At 43.4% G+C, this 20,757-nt stretch overlaps 1 protein-coding gene across 1 annotated transcript in view; it reads left to right on the forward strand.

Moving 5' to 3' along the window:
• Positions 1 to 20,126, forward strand: part of LOC117040145 (connector enhancer of kinase suppressor of ras 2-like) — a 290,274-nt gene extending 270,148 nt beyond the window's left edge. The window contains exons 19-24 of the mRNA XM_033137731.1: positions 3,667 to 3,738; positions 8,969 to 9,039; positions 10,149 to 10,252; positions 14,834 to 15,341; positions 15,939 to 16,138; positions 19,765 to 20,126. Of these exons, the coding sequence (XP_032993622.1) occupies positions 3,667 to 3,738; positions 8,969 to 9,039; positions 10,149 to 10,252; positions 14,834 to 15,341; positions 15,939 to 16,138; positions 19,765 to 19,980 (1,171 nt within the window). The 3' untranslated portion in view covers positions 19,981 to 20,126. The remainder of the gene's footprint in view (positions 1 to 3,666; positions 3,739 to 8,968; positions 9,040 to 10,148; positions 10,253 to 14,833; positions 15,342 to 15,938; positions 16,139 to 19,764) is intronic.
• The last annotated feature ends 631 nt before the right edge of the window (positions 20,127 to 20,757 follow it).

Consider the following 20,757-nt stretch of genomic DNA (forward strand, 5'->3'; position numbering starts at 1 on the left):
AAGCAACATAGCCAGTTCATATGCCCAAATGGTTTTCAGAATGAGACTGACAAATACAAGCTGTGCTTTCGAGCATGACATCTTTAGACCACTGGGTAATAGATGGTGGGTGTTCATCCTCGCAGCCTTGCAGTACAAATCTCTTTGCAGACACAGGGGCTTGCAGGGTCCACTTTTGCTGTTGACCTGTTAGTCCCTGCACCATAGGAATATGATTTAAGAGTGAGAGAATTCCTGGTTTGCACACACAACCTCTTTCATGTTACAAGGTCCCATTGAGGGTCCTTTTTCTGATGGGGCCAGCACTGGGACCACTACATATCTAATATTGATCTGTCAATATACTTCTCAAATGTTGTGTTCTCAACATACATTCATTAGGTTGGTGATATTGCACTCGCAGGATCAGGCACATGAAAATCCAGGGCTGGCCCAACAGAGCAACTTTCACCCATTCTGGTGCAAGGACCTAACCACACTCCTGGTGGCAGCTTGCTTCCCCCCTATTCTTTCACTGAGCAATTGTACTTCATAGAGCATTGCTTTGTGCAGAGCCAGTTTGGTGTAGTGGTTAAGAGCAGCAGACTCGTAATCTGGGGAACCGGGTTCGTGTCTGCACTCCTCCACATGCAGCTGCTGGGTGACCTTGGGTTAGTCACACTTCTCTGAAGTCTCTCAGCCCCACTCACCTCACAGAGTGTTTGTTGTGGGGGAGGAAGGGAAAGGAGAATGTTAGCCGCTTTGAGACTCCTTCGGGTAGTGAAAAGCGGGATATCAAATCCAAACTCTTCTCTTCTTCTCAAATAAACAGCAGATGTCTGCCATCTAGTGCACACTGTCAGGATATTCCATTCTCTTTAAGACTTGCCCTTTGTTGTCTGTTCTTTAAGGGTGGACAGATAAGCCTGTTTCCACTCTGCGTCAGCTTCACATGTGCTCACTCATCAGTCCCTTCTGTCCCATTTTGACATAGAATTGTAGATTTGGAAGGGAACACACGGGTCATCTAGTCCAACCCCCTGAAATGCAAGAATCTTTTGCCCAACTGGGGCTCAGACCTTGAGATTAAGAATCTCTTGCTCAACTGACTGGAGCTATTCCTTCTGCAACTTTTTTCCTTTAAAAAAAACTGCATAGAAGTCTACATTTAAACACGTATTTTTACTTCTTTGCATATTTATCTTCTTTCAAAATACACATTTTAATAACACATTTTGAAACAATCGTTTTTTGGGCTTCAGAACCACTTTGGAGCATTTGGGAAGTGTGGGAGCTGGTGAATAACCAAGTTCTGATCCAAGCATTTGTTGATCCAAGTTGATATTTGTTGGAGGCTGCCCAGAGTGGCTGGGGAGACCCGGCCAGATGGGCGGGGTATAAATAATAAATTATATTATATATTATATTATATATTTAGTTTGAAAAGTGTTGATCAGAGCCATTCCAGTTAGAAAGTTTTTTTACTAATGGGGGGGGGGTTTAGCAGGTTATTGTCCATATCCTTTCATTACCATAAACAATATAGAAAGTTGACCCTGAACCTGAGACTCTTGTTCTCAGGGTCGTGGGTTTGAGACCCATGTTGTGCAAAAGATTCCTGCATTGCAGGGGTTTGGACGAGGGCCCTCGTGGTCCCTTCCAACTCGATGATTCTATGAGAGTTCAATAGGAACACCTCTTCGGACATGGGAAAGAAGCTCAGAGGAGCCATTCCTTGTATCTAAAATGCGAATCAACAAGTCATTTGATGCAAGTGCCGATTCCCGGTTTCCTACACTTTCTGGAGACCTGTTCTTCTTTTGTGTGGGCCATCTCCTTGCAGCACATCCAGACACTAAGCAAATAATGAGGAGAAGCCAATAATAGTCCTTAGGAAGCTATTATTGGTTGGCTTCAAAAGAAAGCACCATTGAGTTGTGTGCTCACACGCGGGCTGCCTTTCATGTTGCCAGCCTTATTCAAGTAAGCCCACTTCACCACAGGGAGGACTTGTGGGATATATATGGATTTGGGAAGCATGCGTTGTGCGGCGAAAGCTGTATGAGGAAGAAAATGTCAGCAGGACGAAGGTCTCTATGATGGCCGAGGACACACAAAGACATGGCTGGGGTGCCTTTTCTTGGCTAGCTTCGAAGGACAGAGATCAGAACATCAGCTAGCTGCTCATTTACTCTTCTAATTCCACCACAGGGGCATCTCCATTGCTTTGTAAACCCCTGCCACTTTGAAATGCATCAGTCTTGGCAAAATGCCTGTGATTGGCAAAATGCTTAAAGAAACAGAAACCTGGGCTCCAAACTCGTTTATTTAGAATATCACCCCATCCTTGTCACACCTATCCATGTAGCTCTTGCTTTTGCATTCCTACAGAGCCAATTCTGTAGCGAGCCATTTTTCAGCTCACTCACCAGAGAGGACCAACGACTCAGACATAGCTTTTTAGTTCTGTCCCCTACCTGCAAATGCCATCAGAGAGCTATAGTGCCAGGGAATACAAGCTAGAGAGGTGGCGGGGGGGGGGAGGAACCAGAAAACTTTGCTGTGCAAACAGCAAGTGGCTGCTTTGAAAGGGTTTTCCAGTTCATTTCCTAAAAGGTCACGCGTTGGAGGGTGTTACATGTAAAGCTGGCAGTGACCTGGTCTGATGAGTTTATAATGAAAATGCAGGAAACCAGTTCTTTGAATGCCATCCTAAGGCATTTAATAAGAGAGTGTTATGAAAAAGGAATTAGTCAGTGGCGCATCCTGGACTTTGAGCTAGGAACAAAAAGAGCCCTGCTAAAAGATTCTTTGTTCAACGAGGGGAGGTGGAGAGTGGCAGGTGCTAGTTTCACTGCTTAGTGCCTCTCTCATACTTTTACTTCTAGTAGGAGTCCTTTATTTTGTAGGCTTTAAGACTGCACTCCTAACATCACCATTAGCGTTTATATCATTTGTTAGACACCTGGTAAAAAAATCTCAAGGCGTCTTACCGTGCAAAATAAGCATAAGCATAAGATTAAAAACAAGTGCTAAGAATTATAACAGGCAAATTCTAAAAGCTACAGACAGAAGCCTCTCTCGCCTCCCTTCAACCCACATAAACCTGGATCACAATCCCCAAGAAAAAAGGTTAACTAGCAAGTGCCTATTAGCAACACATCCCAGGGGAGCACAGGACATCACGGACTGTGTTTTGGGCATTTCACTGAACCTGAGCTGTGTCTGTCACCTGAAGCATGTGACCAGGGGGATGCAAACTGCATGGTAATTGCAATAAAATTGACAGAAAGGATGCATCTCTTGGATTGTTTTCCTTTAAAGAAAAAAGAAAAAAAAAAAACCTTTAATTGTTGGCATAGATTTACCGTGCACATGGATACAAAAAGAAAAAACGGTACCATTCCACATAAATTAATATTATGGGCAGGGTATCCACTGTATCCTCTGAGAGGTGGGACTCAAGATTAAATTCCTAAAGACAAAGAGCTAAAATCCTGACTTCTTCTTCATCTGTTTGTCAAATTCTAATTTGGGAAAGAACTTGACATCATATTCAAAGGGAACTTAACACAGGATTCTCAGAATATCGGTTTGCCTAGGTAACTTGCTGTTAAAGTTCAACTCCCCAAATACCTTCTGAACTTCAAGACAGTTATCTTTTCCCTCTTTCTGCTTTCCTCACAGTGCTTTCAAAGCTTGCCACCCCAAAATTAAGAGTTTCTACTTTGCTACTGACTGCCTGGAAGAAATGAATAGGTAAGAAACACTGGTATTATACTAGAGCAATTTTATTCTGATGTATTCAGAGCAGCAGACGAAAGAACGTTACTGTTTCCTCCTCCGTGTGTGCTGAGATTTCAATGGCTCTCAACAGGCTGAATGTGATTAAGTTCGAGAACCAAGGTACCACTTTAATCAAATAATTTTTAGGCAGCTGATTGGCCACTGTGAGATCAGGATGCTGGACTGAATGAGCGTTGGCCTCATTCAGCATGTCTCTTCTTAGGTTCTTATGACCCCTTTGGTATGTTCCAGCAGGGAGCTTCTTATGTTCTTAGGAGTGTGCATCCATGTTTAAAAAAAAAAAAAAACTGGCCTCAAAATTGCAGTGTATGATTTGCTGGAAGGCTTGTGCTATATCTGCACTGGGCACAAGTCATGAAAGGGTTAAATGCCAACGAGTGGGGACCTGCGGGCAATTCACATAGTTGTTCCAATGAACCCTTCCTGCTGTTCTGACTGTTGCAGACAGAGTTTGGTTTGCAAAATTAATGCTGCCATGCTGCTTTGTCAGGTCTGCACAAGCACACTGATGTTCTCTGCAATGAATTAGTCATGAAATTAATACATTTGTTTCTAGTTTGCCTCGGTCACTCAGTGCCTTGTGCAGAGAGACAAATAGCACAAACCACAAATAGGTTTGGAAATGAGAGATCCTTCCTGGAGTAACACTCTTCACGCAATTATTATACTTGAATAAATCAGCAAAGATTGTGATTCTTGTCATTGCTTAAAGAAAAATAAAAACGGGAGATTTAAAAAAAGCAGAGCTCAGGAGTTGCCTACATTCATCCCAAGAAGAGCAGCAAGTTATTAGCACTTTAAATTACCTCCTACAGATAGTGTGCTAAAGAAGACATCAGAGGACACTTAGCTGGAGGAGGAGGAGGAGGAGGATTTGGCTCCCTGGGGTTGGGGGCAAATGGGCACCATTGCTATTCTAAGAGAACACGGGAGAAGTTCATGGTGAGCTCTAGCACCTCTTTTAAAGAAAAATAGCACTGCTGTGCCCCATTAGCAAAAGCATGCCTCTAGTTAAGAACAGTTTCAGGTTAAGAACAGACCTCTGGAACGAATTAAGTTCGTAACTAGAGGTGCCACTGTACTGCAAAGGTGGTCATGCTCCTAAGTTGTTCAGGGCCTTAAATGTCAGAAACAAAAGCTTGTGTTTGGCTCAGTAGCTAATAGACAGCCCATGCATATTTTTCAACACCAGCATAATATGTGTAAAGCAGAGTGTCTTCCTATTAAGCACCCTAGCAACAGAGTTTTGCACCAGCTGCAGCTTCCACACCAGGCACAAGGGTAGCTCCACATATACTCCATTACAGTAGTCTACTTTTTCTCTAAATGAGGATTTTCCATAGAAAGTGTGAAAAGCTTAGTGTTGGCACTAAGGCAATGGGTTATAGTGGCTTTGGATAGAAAAAAAAAGTTAATAGGATGAAAAGAGGTGTGTGTTTTTCATCAAAGTCCATTAAGCTGGTGGAAGGCATGCACACAAAAGCATGAATTGTTATGGTTCACTTCTCAGCTGCTTAGCTGTCCTGGGCTTACCGGTATTCCTCTGTTGTTGGCTTGACAAACCTAAGCAGGCACCGCATGAAATGAGATCAGCAAAATCATGTCAAATTATCAAATCAGAGAAAACACATAGAGCATCTCTCCTGTTGGTGATCTTCATTTACTTTTTTTTAAAATGCCACAACAGTGACAGATGCAGCAGTGGGGAAGGCAAACTGCAAAGACTTTACAGGTATATGTTTGAAAGGAGCATGCTTCTTATTCCTGCTTGCAGTGGCAGCTTAGTCTCCCCGTGTATACATTTTCTTCTTGGCGGAAAACTTAAGAAATGAGTATCTGTCAAGCTCCTTGAGACATTATGGCCTGGATCGGGACAATATCTCTCCCTTAATCAGCTGTTGGTGGTGACTTCGGCCCTGCTTTCTGCAGGCATCAGCTCCATGTGGGGAACTCATTTGTGCAGCCCATCTACCTGCATCTATAGGTGCCCCACACATGATCTCACATAGGACGTCTGGTGTGGGGCAGGTGGGCGTGAAGTGGGGGAAGCAATCTTGCAGACCAAATCAGGACCTGTGCTGGGCCAAATCCTTTACAAATAAGGAACACTGAGGAGGTACAGAGCTGGCCTCCAAGCTGTGGTGCCCTGATCCTATACCACAATCCTGACATGTAAGAGTCTCCTCGGTGATCTTTTGCTGGGTGCATGCCTAGGGCTGATTTGGATGTTTGGCAAGCTTGTTTGTGATCAGCTGCTGATCAGCTGTTCATTTTTCATGTTGAGCTTCTGTTTTAGGAAGTGTTCAGAACAGACAGTATTGTTAAATGTTCTCTTTTAAAACCACCCAAGCAGTCTTAATAAGCTTTCCTACTATACTATTTGCAGGGTAGTGTGAGGAGAAGAGTTTTGTTGTAATTTTATTCCAAGACTTCATTCTACTGCAGTTCTGTTCTTTTGCAAAGCAATTACAGCCACGTGAGTGCCCCTGTTTTGAGGTGCTTTCTAGAGATAGAGCTGCCTAACATTATAAATGGCGAGTCATGCACAGTTTGCAAACCATATTGGGCTTCTGTAATGTGATTTATAAATAATGTTTTGACATCAAATTGTCCTTCAGCGCTATGAGTCCCTTGCTGTTAAATCATTCCCGCCCGCCCCGTGCCCCAGCATAACAATATAGGGGATGCAAAGTGAATCAAATGAGGTTTTAATAAGAAATGCCCTCCTGCATATCAAGGAAAATGCATTAGGAACAACAACTGGAAAAGGCTCAGAAAATATGTATTCATTTAGAGATGTTGTGCTGGTGTTCCTGGTAAGAGTGGCTGTTAAAAACCCTTCATACGGCATCCGTGTGGTACACCAGAACTCCAGTGAAGCTGAATGTCAGAAGATTCGTGACATTTCCAGTTCCTTTTGGAATAAGTCCAGAAATATGCACGACAGATGTCAAAGCTTAGGGTGAAAAGGCGTTTCATTGTATGAAAACTATACAACAGGAAGGCTATTCCACAGCTTAAGGGCTGTCCCTCTCTCAGGCTGCCACCCTCCCCAACATTTTTTTAGGGTGGCAGAACTACCAAGAGGGCCCCCTCTGCCATTTTTAACACCCAAGAGGGTCTGTAGAGAATGAGGTGATCTTTCAGATATTTCAGGTCTAAGTTACTTAAGACTTTAAACAGTGTCATAGCTACGGAGGGGCTAGCTGAGGGTTGTTGTTTTTTTGCCCTGGGTGAAGCCTCAAGAGGGGGCATCATTGAAGTTCCCAACCTGTGTGTGTGTGTGTGTGTGTGTGTGTGTGTGCAGATGTGAAGGGGGGTGCCAAACTGGGTCTTTGAACCAGGTGAAATAAAGCCTATTTTCGCCCCACTTTAAACAATATTGTGAACACTTGGAATTGGGCCTGGAAACAAACTGTGCAGCTGTTTTAAAATGGGTTTGAACAGCTTCAGTTCAGGGTGATGTTCATTGTGTTGTTAAGAGACATCCTTGCTGCTATTAATGACAATGACCATTGCGTGGAATATAGGGTGGGAGAGAAGGTGAATAATTATGTCATTGGGGTACCAGCCAGGGCAAAATGACTTAGCAAATGAAGGATGCAAGGCTATTTTAGCAAAATTCCCATCTTTACATGGGGATTTAATAGCTTATACAGAAAATCTGTTCAGGCCTCAAAGGAATAAAAGGAGGTTTCTATAATTGGTCCAAGGAAGTTTGTCCTCGGGAGGGCTGTAAGTCTAATTCTAAATGTCACTAATTCTCATCTCACCAGCATCAAAACTCCAGGCATCTGAAACTGTTCCTGCCCCATTCCAGAAAGAGAGACAGAATTTCGTTTGCAGCTTATTACAATTCTCTTCTGTTTCAATTTGCCCCCACGGGATAAATGTGACACAGTACAGTTGCCTTGTCTCTTCCGGCTTTTATTTTAAAGGAAAGGAACCTAGGAAGAAGCACAGATGAGTCAGGCCACTAACTCAGCATCTAGTTGAGCATTGGGGAAAGGTCGTAACTTAGACAGTGCCAGGTTCAATTCCCAGTATCTCTAGGAATAAAACTGGTAGCATCCCTGGCATACAAAGAGGAAAGAAAGTGAATGAGTATTGAAACTGTAGCATCTGATTGAGATTCAGGCACTGAAGAGCTTCAAGTTTATAAGGCTGGGGGAGGTGTTGATCGCTTGTTCCGATATATGAAAAAATTATGAAGAGTAACACTCTACGCCATCACTGTCAATGAGCATTTCTTTGAGCTTAAAAGACAAGTGCAAACCACAGAAGGATCAAAATCCTCTTCTTTTACACTTCTGGCATGCAAGCTTCACTCTACCCTTTAAATAATCAATGGCTTAAGGGAATCTTTGTTTGTTGGTGGGTTTTCTTTCCAATACTCCAAGTTGTTGGGGTGGGGAAGTGTATTTCATAACTCAGGCCTGCCCCACATCATAGGACCCTTTATTTTAAGTCTGACCAATGGCATTGCTTTCAGTGAGCACAAATTTAAAAAGCAAACAAACCAAAGTTTAAAACCAAGCAATAGAACAACTGTGAATCTGTATAATGTCACAGTTGCAATTAAAAGCTGGAAATGATCCCTGCCTCACAAAGTCAGCTATACTGTTCCACATCCAGTCGTCCAGTCCAGTGGTACCTTGGTTTTTGAACTTAATCCGTTCTGGGAGTCCGTTCGACTCCTGGAACCGTTCGAAAACCAAAGCGCAGCTTCTGATTGGCTGCACGTCGGAAGTTCAGCTTCCAAAAAACGTTCACAAAGTGGAACACTTACTTCTGGGGTTGCGGCGTTCAGGAGCAAATTTGTTTGGGAGCCAAGCCGTTCGACAACCCTGGGTCCCATTGTATTCATTTTCAAATGGAGAATGGCACTTAAACCAACAACAGCAAACAGTGATAGTGATAGAGTAGTCTTTATCACTCTGAAATGCATCATTTTCTCATCTGCTTTCTTTACTCTTCTGTTAAAAATTTTTTTATTTTGTTTTATATGATAAAGGACTGTAGGCCACTGCTTAAAGCCAATTGTCTTGTTTTGTATTGATCTGCCAGCCTGCCTGGGAATTGTTTCTCTTTCAGAACAGGTTTAAAATGCTTTAAACGAACAGTTGTAGCAGGGTGTGTATTTGTGTGTTTAAAATGCCTTGTCTCTTGATTTTATCATCAGATGGATGAACCGTTTGGGTCTTGCAGCCATTGGTTATACACCTGATGACAAGGATATCCGACCTGATGAAGGTAAGGCCATCATTATTCTTTGACATCCATCTGGATGAACGGAGACATGTACAGATTGGGGTAGAGAATCCATGACCCACAACTTGCTTGCTTACAAGTGAGCTTGGGGATGCTTTAGGAATTCATTCTTTGTGAATGCCTATATAAAATACCTCTCCATATATATCTGTGCAGATCAGAGCTTACGTATCCATTGAATTTCCCACCTCTCCAAATGTTGTAAGGAAGTTCACAAATGTATTGAAAGTAGGCATTTACACCAGTTTTTTGGAGATTGTGGTTTATACTCAATGCTAGTCCTACTCAGAGTAGATCTCTCAGAGTTAATAGACATCACTAGCTTAGTTGTGCACCTAAATGTGGGGACAGAATGGTTAGTATTCTTGGTAAAAACAGGTAGAAGTGATGCAAATTACAAATACAATTGCAATAGACAGATTTGCACATCCTCAAGTAACCATAAACACGTAGATGGGGGAACAGTGCTGCCACTGCTGGTTGTATCCCCTATGTCTATGTCCCTTCTGGTAATCTCCTTTCGGGATATCAGCACAAAAAAGAGCCTGCACATACACAAATGCATGGCCTGGAGGTGGAAAGAGAGAGGTTTCTCTGTCTCATAACACTAGAACTCGGGGATATGCAATGAAGCTGAATGTTTTATCATAACAGATAAAATAAAGTACTTCCTCACACAACACATACAGGAGGCAGTTATGGCTACCAACTTGGAGGGTTTCCAGAGAGGACTGAGCAGATTAATCAAAGATAGGGCTATCAATGGCTGCTAGCCATGATGGCTCTGCTCTGCCTCCACGGCTGGAGGCAGCAATGCTTCTGTGTGCCAGTTGCTGGAAACCATAGCAAGGCAAAGTGCTCTGGTGTTTGGATCCTGCTTGGCCACTGTGAGAGCAGGATGCTGGGCTAGATAAGCAATTGGCCTGATCCAACAAGCTGCTCTTATGTTTTTTTTTTTTTTTTTAACTTGCACATTCGGGGACAATTACCAGGTTGCATAGCTACACAGTAAGCTACAGCTTACTGTGGTGTTTTGAAAAATGTTCCCTAATGTAGGACTCATTTCAATGGCAAATGCAAACACTTTTTAGCAGATTACTGGAGTGAAAGTGACCAGGAAGATATTGATGGCTCATTAACTCTGAAGCAAGAGGCACCCATAACACTTTGCGACACCTACCACCGAACACCCTCGGTAAGTTACATGAGGCATGCACTAGGCTATTTCTGAGCCTTGGGCTGTATTTTTTTTAATCCTTCTGGCTTTTGGAAGAGTGTCTACTGACATTGTGTTGGATGCGGACTAAGTTAGTTGCACATAGTTTCCATTGAAATAACCGAAACTGGTGATGCTGTGACTAAATTGTCCCATTGGTTCCAATGGGACCCAACCTCAAAGAACTTTGTTGGGATTCAACCCATTGTAAGTAAAGCAGAGCAGATAAGTATTTCTACTGTAAGTAAATAGAACATGACTATACCTAATGGACCAAGAGTAGCGCTAAACAATAATATTGATAAAGAAAAAACAAAGCTCTGGCTTTGTTAACTTTTATGCAGAAATTCCCATATGCTCAGTGATGCTTAAGGGACTTAGGAGCCCTATCTTTTAACCTGGTGAATGGTGAGCCATCTGGGCCAGTAATGGAAAGTGGAATAGGGTAGATCTGCAGAACTGCCCTCCTGACATTTGCGTTGCTGCTGTTTAACAGATGGGGATGGAGCAGGGGTAGGTGGATGGAAGGTTGGAGCTGTGCGAGTGTGCACTGGCAAGGCTGCTTTCGTTGCTCCATTGCTGCCATTGAACCTGCACAGCCCCAACGTGGATACCGCCACATCCAGGTAAACAGTAGCGATGCTGCTGCCAGGAGGGTCGTTCAACCCCACACATGGTTACCCTGCTGGTCCAACATCAGTTGGACAAAGCAATAGAATGATGAAGGGATGAACATGACCCCACAATATTATCTAGTCACATCATTACAATTATTTATATACTTTGTCTTCTCTCACTTTTCTTTCATTGTTGATCTCAAGGCAGAAGGCATGTTGTTCCCGGGGCAGGGGCACCTCCCACCCATACCCAGATTTGCTTAGCTTCAGCAAGGTAGTGGCATCATGTGGGGCATTCCATGGAGAAATTAGGAGTGTTGGTTGGCAAGGAAAAGATAGTTATAAAAAGAGAATTCCCTGGATGCCAAGATCCAGGTTTTGACCAAGTACTCTTTGGTGAGAGAACCCCAGTAGAGATTTTAAATCATGAAGTATATAGCAAAGTACAGTGTGGAAATATGCCCTTGTGAGTTCCTTCCAAAGTTCCCCTCTTCCCCTAGCATAAAAAGAGCCCACATTTGTATTTTTTCCATACTTTGGTCAGAAAATACAGACAGTAATTGACTTAGTTACAGTGGTGAAAGTTCCTAAATGATTGGTATAGGAACACAACAATGGCTTGTAAGAGCCATGTGGTCTGAGCTGCAGCAACCAGCTCAAAACTGCTTCTCACACTGATTTTCTCTGGTAGACTAAGCTACAGCAATAGACTTGATTACATTACCTTCCTTCCAGGGTGAGAGAGGGAGTGACCTAGCTCAGCTTAGCATGACAGCTTACACTATGGTATTGATCCCTTCATGCATTAGACTTAAACATGTTGGTTATGTGAGGTTGATTATCCCACAGACCCCTTCTCAGACATATAACAATTGCATGCACAATTAATGAACTACCCAAAGACATATCTTGACTCAAAGGTATCAGTGCTATCAGAAGTAGCTTGGTTAGTATGTCGACTGTCATTTCTTTGGTTTGACAGTAGGCCAATTTAACAAGTCCATTGTGCATCACCTCACACATCTAGTGGTATTTCAGCCCAATGTGTTTGGTTCTCACATGAAATTTCTCACTTTGAGATCATTTCAAACAGCTTTGGCTGTCTTCCATCAGTTGGACTGGTTTCTGCCCACACAACCCAAAGTCCATAATTAGCATAGAAAAGGACTACACATTTGGTATGTTAAAAATTGGTTTACTTACAAACCCTTCAATGGTCAGGTTCATGTGCTTTTTCCATACATGGGTCAGAAAACACAGGCGGTAAAACTTAGTTACGGTGGTGAAAGTTCCTAAACTATTGGTATAGGAACACAACAATGACCATTCTCTACATAAAATGGGGTGCGCATTTTGTGTGGTTGCACGCAGCCCCCTTGGATCCCAGTGCAGCACCTGGCAGTTTGGACTGGCACCACCTTCCCAGGCAGGATACCTGTGGTCTCCGCCTACCCCAGTCAGCCGCCAATTCTGCCTGGGGAGGTGCTGCCGGGGGATTGGCCAGGTAAACTATTGGTATATGAACACAACAATGGCTTATAAGAGCCATGCTGTCTGAGCTGCAGCAACCAGATATCCTCCTCTCATAGGACAGGTAAAAGGATACACGTCCTCATGTAATTCAGGGTTGGAGAACTGGTGACGCTCCAGTGAGATGTGGGAGACCAACTCCCATCAAGCCACAGTTAGCATGGCCAATGGTGGGGGGAAATGGGAGCTACTGCAATCCTATGCATGAATAACTAGGAGTAAGTCCCATTTAACTCGGTGAGAATTACTTCAGAGTAAGCATGCATAATGTTATGCAGTTAATCAGTATTCCAACCATCTGGAGATTTTTTTTTTTTAAAAAAAAGAAAATTTCCTTTGATCTTTGAATAAGCTAAAAAAATGACGTTGGGAACTGATTGAAGTTCGTTTGGAAGTTGCCGTTCACACACACACACACACACACACACACACAGGCAAATTCTGCCAATGCTAAGTTTCCTAATTATGCGGAACCCCCCCCCCCCCGGTGTAAGAACAGTTCATAAAAGAAATAATGAACAGGTAGCAATTCTTAACATGACTCTGAATTTCTCTTTTCATGCCTGGAGAGGAAACAGTTCACTGATAGCTTAGCAGAGGGCCACATTCTCTTCTGGGAACTTTCCAGGGGCCACATGCCAGTGGTGGGTGACAGCAGAAGCAAAAGTGGGCAGAGCAACAAATTTAACGTTTACTTCCCCACAACTACAACTACACTCACCTCTCTCTTTCCGCCAGCCAGCCAAGCAAAAGGCACTATCGGAGCTCAAGGGCATTTTCCAGCCAAGGAAAAATACTCAAATACGATATGAAGCTGGGCCACTGTGGTGTGCAGCTTAGGGATAGGGAGTATGGCATGGAGGATCCTGAGGGCCAAACAGAGATACTTGGAGGGCCACATCTGGCACCCAAGCCTGACGTGCGGGGTAGCACAGCAGCCGCAGCTGTAGCTGCTTTTGCACCCAGAGCTTCAACTCCAGATGTTTTGGTCTGTATTGGAGAGAGAGAGCTGGAGAATGGGGAATAGGCATTTAGAAGCTTTTTAGAGGGTGCTCCGTAATTTACACAATCTCACTTATGCGCATGGGGGCCCAGAACATAAGAGGGGCTGTATATGTGTAGAAAGTGATGGTAATGATATACTCTTTAGTTTGCCAAATGTATCTTGACATTTTTGGAGGGAGAGGTGGGCAGGGTATGAATCTGCAAAATAAACTGTTTTAACCCATAGCGATCATGTGGTTAATAAGTATGTTGGTGAATAGTCTACCAAATGCGTACAACCTGCTTTTTAGTTTCCTTTCCTTTTACCTGTGTTTTTTTTAAGTTCAGATAGGACTCTTTCTGTATTTTTCTTTCAGATTTTTCTTCAGCGTGAATGATGTGGTCCTCACACAGCCTGAACCAAAGGGAGAATGACTGAGGCAACAGCATCACATGGGTGAAGCTCAGACTGACTTTTCACCCATGTGATGCTGTTCCAGCAACTGGGATGCAGGTTAAGCCCCTCCCTTACTGTTTTTCCCAATTTTTTTTTTCATTTTCTCTCTCTTTTCCTTTTCAGAACTTAGCTGAAAGAATTTGGATAATGTTCAGCAGTCCCTTTAAAAAAAAAAAAAAGAATTCTCCACTACAATGTTCACGTGTTGCTTACCCCCCATTTTGTTGGAACATTTGTTCTTTTAAAAAAGAAAAAGAAAAGAAAAGAACTGGAAATCCAGTTTTGACTTCTGAGGAAGCTTTAAAATCTCCCCTGCAAAGCAACATTGAATTGCAACTACATTAAGTAGATCTCAAGAGAAACTTATTTAAAACCTGTGTCGAAACAAGAATAGGGAGTGGTTGAGAATGTTATCCACTGACGACATAGGGAAGTGATTGTGATTTTCAAATCCGCACATCAGATCTACTGGTTAGCCATTAATGTTAGATGTTACTTTAAAATGTGCAGTTGTCACCACCGTTGATGCTTCTGTGGTTGCTCCTGAGTGGGCAGTAGGATTTCACAAGATTTCCATCCATGTGGGATGCTCAGATGACATATTCAGTGGACTTTGAAGAGGGCTAAGCATTCCCTGTGTTATTGCCAACCACGTTGCTCCAGTAACTCATGTGGTTAGGAGAAGATCAGGGATAGGAACCCTGTGGCCTCCAGGTTACAACTCATCCATCATCCCTGATCATTTCCATGTTGGCTTGGGGCTGATGGGAGTTGGAGTCCAACAATATTTGGGGGGCCACAGGTTTAGATTTCTTACCAAGACAGAAGGAACTCTTGAGGGCATCAATTATCCCACTGATAACAGAATGACTAAAGAGAGGAGTGTAGGTTTTATTGTACAGCATACACTGGGTTTTTACTTTGTGTTCCCAACACTGTGTCATATAACGGACTGTTTCTAATTATTTCCAGATGAATTCTTCAAGCCCATTCCCTGAGCCTAAACAAGGACGACACTTCTCCAGTGAATCAACCTATTCTCATTCTTCTGCGGAAGATTCCCGGCAGGATCCAGCAGCAAGCACACACTCATCAGGTTGCAGACCTCCCTACAGAGAAAGGCGTTCCTGGCAGGATCTCATTGAGACCCCGTTGACCAGTTCAGGGCTCCATTTTCTGCAGACTGTCCCTCCTGACCCAGAGTACACGAGCGGACAACCCGGGTCGTCACCAGAGAGGCGGCGACAAGCAACGCTACCAGTCCAAAGACGACACAACCATGAACAGGATGGCCCTTTCCCATTGGTGGAGTGCCACAGAGGCCACAGCTCTCATGCCAGACCCCAGAAGCAACGTAGTCAAAGCCTCCCACGAAACAGAGATGTCCGAGTGAAAGGCCGCGTAAAACCCAGTGGGATAACAGAAGAGAGATCTGAAGAAAAGCTGCCTGTTAAAAAGCAAAGTAGCTTGTGTGAAGAAGGTAAGAAGGTCTCCTTGATCGTTGGTTGAAGGTACCCAGGTGAGATTGGGGAGATCTACTGCCTGTCAGAGCAGAAAGCACTTAGGTAGATGGGCCCCAATAGTATGCAGGAGGTTAGAGTGCTTTAACAGTCAAGCCTTCTTCCCAGGGAACTCATTTAAGTTTAGCTCTGTAAGGGAAATAGGGGTCCCAGGATTCTGTAGGGGAAGCCATGACACTTGAATGATGCTTCTGTTAATGATGGGTGCCTAATTTTGTTCACAAACCCCACTCCCCCACTGCCACTGAGTTCTACAAGGGGCAGCATTGAGACAGGGGGGGGGCCTTGATTGCCAGTCCCACCTCCTGGATTGCTTGTTAGGAAGGCAGGCAGGTAAGAGCTAGCTGGGGGTGGGCCAAGGTTGGTGGGGCAGGGTGCCACTTGCCCTCATAGACTATCCTCCAGTGCAGACTACTATGGTTTACAGGCAGACCTAAAACTGAATAACTGCTTCAGGAAAACAATAACTGTCCTGTTTTGGCATAAATTCTTCTTGTTTTCTGTCACCGTATGTCGTTATTACACACACAAATAAAGGAAGCTGGACTTTCTTTCAGAAAACGCAGAAGAGCGACCACAGAGTGCAGATGGTCTGCATGAGTTGTACAAATCTCTGGAACAAGCTAGTCTGTCAGCATTTGGAGAGCAACGCCCTTCTACCAAGCAGGAATACCGGAGGTCCTTTGTAAAGAGAAGCAACGACCCTGCTATCAATGAAAAGCTTCATCGTATCCGAGTTCTCAAGAGTACTTTAAAAGTAAGCATCTGTCCTTGCTATGCTGCAGCTGCATACACACATAAGACTAAGCTAAGTTAATGTGAACATACAGGCTCCCAGGGAGGAGAACACAGTCATTTTGAAATTGCACAGCATGGCAGCTAAGCCAAGGTTTGCCTTACTGTGTTGTCTGAGCCTGGAGTCATGTTTAAGATCTCTCCTGCACCTTATTTTTGGCTACAGTTCAGGGTTAAGGAGGAGAGAGCTTAACCAAGAGCCAGAGTTCAGAAAACACATTAAGTCAAACTTTGGCTTAGTTGCTACACTGAGAATACAGGACTGGGGGAAGGAGCAAAGGGTGGCAGCAAGCTCCCTCTCTGGGAACCAGAACATTTCCATGGTACCAGAAAGCCATAGTCCAGCTTACCATGTTGTACAAACCAGTCCTCTGTAAGTTATTGCGTCAACATGAAAGATCAATGTAATGCTGTAAAAATTGTTGTGAATAAACCAGACAAACATTTCAGAATATTTATTGGACAGATGATCCTTTTGCATATTTGCTGATTTCTTGAATCCCGTCCCTCATCCAAGGTCTTCAAAGTTATATGTGTAAGGTTCCACCCCATCCCCACCCCCATGACTTTGCCAGGTAAGTCGGGTGGAGAGAGAAGGGTTTGGACCAAGATCACAGAGAACACTTCACTGGCTGAGTGTTGGTTTAAGTGGGGACTCTGAAGTTCAACTCCCTGCATCAGATTGACTCTGCTCTCTGCTGTGTACAGAGATATGCAAGACTGTTGAAACCATTTCAAACTTCACTAGCTGTTCAGAGTCTCAAAAGCATAATGAAGTAACCACAAAATTGGATGACTATATAAATCATGTAATACCTCATGCCTGTTAACAGAAAGCCTTCCTTTTAAAAGGAAGAGCCAGTGTGGTGTAGTGGTTAAGAGAGCCAGTGTGGTGTAGTGGTTAAGAGCGGTAGACTCGTTATCTAGGGAACCGGGTTCGCGTCTCCGCTCCTCCACATGCAGCTGCTGGGTGACCTTGGGCTAGTCACACTTCTCTGAAGTCTCTCAGCCCCACTCACCTCACAGAGTGTTTGTTGTGGGGGAGGAAGGGAAAGGAGAATGTTAGCCGCTTTGAGACTCCTTCGGGTAGTGAAAAGCGGGATATCAAATCCAAACTCTTCTTTTCACCTGGGTGTTATTTATTCCTTAAGTAAAATGTTTCTGTTGTGCCTTTTTGTTTCAAGTGGGACCCTCGGGGAAGATGACAACCATCTTGAAAACATAACGTACCACTAAAACACCATAAACAAAACAGTCGTAACCAGCAGCGATAACCAATGAATAATATTATCAGTAATTAAAAAACAAAAACAGATTCCAAGAACCAGGGTATCACATTCTCAAAGAGCATTCTCTGACACTGGGACAGCCATTGTTGTTCTCTCCAGATGTTGTTGGGTTCTAATTCCGATCAACCCCAGCCAGCATGGCTAGTGGCCAGAGATGCCAATGGGAGTTTTGGTGCATAAGCATCTGGAGGGCACCATGTTGGTTCGCCCTGCTCTAATCATACTGAAAGTGAAATAGGAGGAAGTAAGCACAGGGGCAGGCACCGTGACTAAATGGATGGAGCACATGCATTGCATGACAAAGACCCCAGGTTCAATTCTCAGCATTTCCAGTTAAATAATGAAGTAGCAGGTAATAGGAAAGACCACTGTCTCCTGGAGACTGTTGAGAGCCTTTACTCAGTCAAAATGGACAGTACTGGGTAGACAATAGCCTAACCTGGTATTAGGTAACTCCTGTGTTGATGGGGCACAGAGTTTCCTAACCAGGGTGCCACCACTGAGAAGGCTCTATATTAGGTGCAGGGAACCTTTGGCTCTTAAAAATTTTCTAAAAATGTTGCTGAACAACAACTTGCATCAGCCCCAGCAAGCATATCCAATGGTCTGGGATGATGGAAGTTATAGTTTAGCAACATGTTCCCCATGCCTTCTCTTTACCCCTATGCCCATCTGTTTTACCTCAGATGAAATAGGTGTTTATTTGCATCAGCCAGTAGAGATTGCAGTTTGTGCACAAAGTACATATGAACATGTCACCTTCATTTTAATGGCAGCCACAGTGGTGTTTTCCTGTCACCCACTTACATTGGTCTGTAAAGATAATCAGGTCATACCGTGTTTCCTCTGTTTTAAGACGTAGTCATAAAATAAGCCATAGCAGGATTTTTTTCGCATTTGCGAAATATAAGCTGTACCCTGAAAATAAGCCATAGTGATAGGCGCAGTTCTGGAGGGTGCCAAAAGCCCCTCAGAGACACCCTTCCCCACAGCAAGCAGCATCTGCCCTCCGGAGCCGGTGAGGATAGCGGAGGGGATGGGGGCTTTGAAAGCAAAGGAGAGTCTGCTGGCCTGCGTCCTCTCTTTCTCTCCCCGTGCTTGCCAGGCCCCTCTGGAGAATGCCCTCCTCCCCTCCTGCCGAGGGGAGAGCCAGAGGCTGGTCAGCTGCGAGGAGCAGAGCAGGCAACTCACCTGTTGTCGCCTCAGGGCCCCCGCTGCCGCCGCCGGCTTGGAGGAGACGGCGCTATTGTCCCCGGCCCGGCCGCCTCCTCAGCTCCTCTTGCGCTCCCTTGCAGGGAGCCAGCAAGCAAGAGGCACGTACAAACAGACGCCTCTCGCCCGAGTCCTGGCCCGTCTGCTCCTCGGGTGCAGGGAGCCAGCGTGCATGGAGCAAGCAAGCGAGAGGTGCGCTGCTCCTGACATAATAAAAACAAGACATCCCCTTAAAATAAGCCATACTATGTTTTTTGAGAGAGAGAAAATATAAGATGGTGTCTTATTTTAGGGGAAACATGGTATCAGAAGAGCCTTTTTTCAGATATCAAAGTCCCAAACAGTAATTGTCACTGTGAACTGGGCCCAGAAGCAAATTGGCAGCCAATAAAATTGGTACATGTGTTCACAATTTAGGCTACTACCAGCAGTCCTTTGCATTTTTCACCAGCTGATGTTTCCAGATGCTTTTTTAAGCCAGAGTACATTACAGTTGTCTTAAGTTGGTCTGTGACTGTAAAAATAAATTCATTCATTCATTCATTACAGTAGTCTCATCTGCAACCAAAGTCCTTTCAACTATGTCAAGCACTACCATGTGTAAATAGGGATTAGGAAGAAATGGGGTTGTTTGCAACCCTACATAACTTGCACTTTCCAAAACAATACTGTACATGAAACGTGTCCATCCTTCAAAATTCACACTTCTCTGAACCTTGCAGTGCATTTCTCAAGCTAAAAAATGTGCACACAAATGCATATACCAGGGTAAAGTGTGCATATAAAAGCATATAATACTGAAAGATACAAAAAAATGGCTTATGTTATCGAAAACTGTTTTGTAAAAATGTGCATATTTGGCTAAATTGCATAAGAAATTCAAACTAAAATGCTGATGAATTTCCATGAGGACGGGGGGGAGTGAAATATCCATTCTGATGTGGAAATGTGGAAAACTCAATGTAAGGTTGGAAAATTAGAAATTAAGAGAAGCCGAAATCGACAAATTCACCCAACCCTACCTGAAACTGTGACAAGCGTATGACTCCGCACTTAAACAGAATGTTCTCTTTCCAACCTCTGGCAGGCAAAGGAAGGAGATCTTGCAGTGATCAATAACCTACTCCATGATCCCAACTTGACATCCAAGAAATTCAAAGAATGGAAAATGAAGAACTATGAATTTTTCCTGGACATTTGTGAGTACAGCGCTGTTCTGAAAACCCAAAACGGAGCCTCTGAACTTGCAACTCCAACCCCTCTGCTGACACACACTCATTCCTTCATTGAAACGCACGTCTGACAGGATGTAGCTCTGGGAACACTTGGGGGCGGAGTGAGCTAGTGGAGGGGACCATGAAAAATCCATTGTGACGAAACACTGTAACCTGTGTAAATAATGTACTCAGCTGTATTGTAAATAGATTGGATAAGAAAACTCGTGCCACAGGATGCCTATTGCATTGCATGTTAAGACAGTCTCATTTTTATTTCATTTTACTTTACTTTATTTGATTTTTTGTTTTGTTTTGTTTCTGTTTGTTTGCTGATTGGGTTCTGCAGTAGAAAGAAGAAGTGAAGTATTCACTGGCATAATTGAAACCCCAGTTATATTAATGAGTACTGTACTAAAGTTGAGTATGGGTCAAAGAACTCTCTTACTGTTTTATATATGTAGATGTACTGCATGTAGCCATATCTATATATATAAAATGTAACATGAAATTTTTAAAAAAATACTCTGAAATGCCCATCCTCATATATTTCCTTTATTTTATTTATTTATTTATTTATTTCTCTCTCTCTCTTTTTTTCCAAATTGAAATTTTAAACCTTAAGAGCATACAAAAAATAAAAATAAAAAAATAAGAAAAGTAAAGAAAAGCATTGGCCACTCCTAGGGAATGAACATTTAAATGTTCAGCATTTCCAGTCAATCGTTGCTACTGTCTTTTGTGAGCATAACAAAGGTTTCAAGTAGCATGGAAATGGTAAGCTTAAACCCTTTTGGTGTGCCTTAAAATGTATAGCGTCTATATCCAGGAAAATGTTACGTTCCCTTTTGCCTCGAGGCGTAAAC

The sequence above is a fragment of the Lacerta agilis genome, chromosome Z (genome assembly GCF_009819535.1).
Source record: "Lacerta agilis isolate rLacAgi1 chromosome Z, rLacAgi1.pri, whole genome shotgun sequence".
Lineage (NCBI taxonomy): Eukaryota > Metazoa > Chordata > Lepidosauria > Squamata > Lacertidae > Lacerta > Lacerta agilis.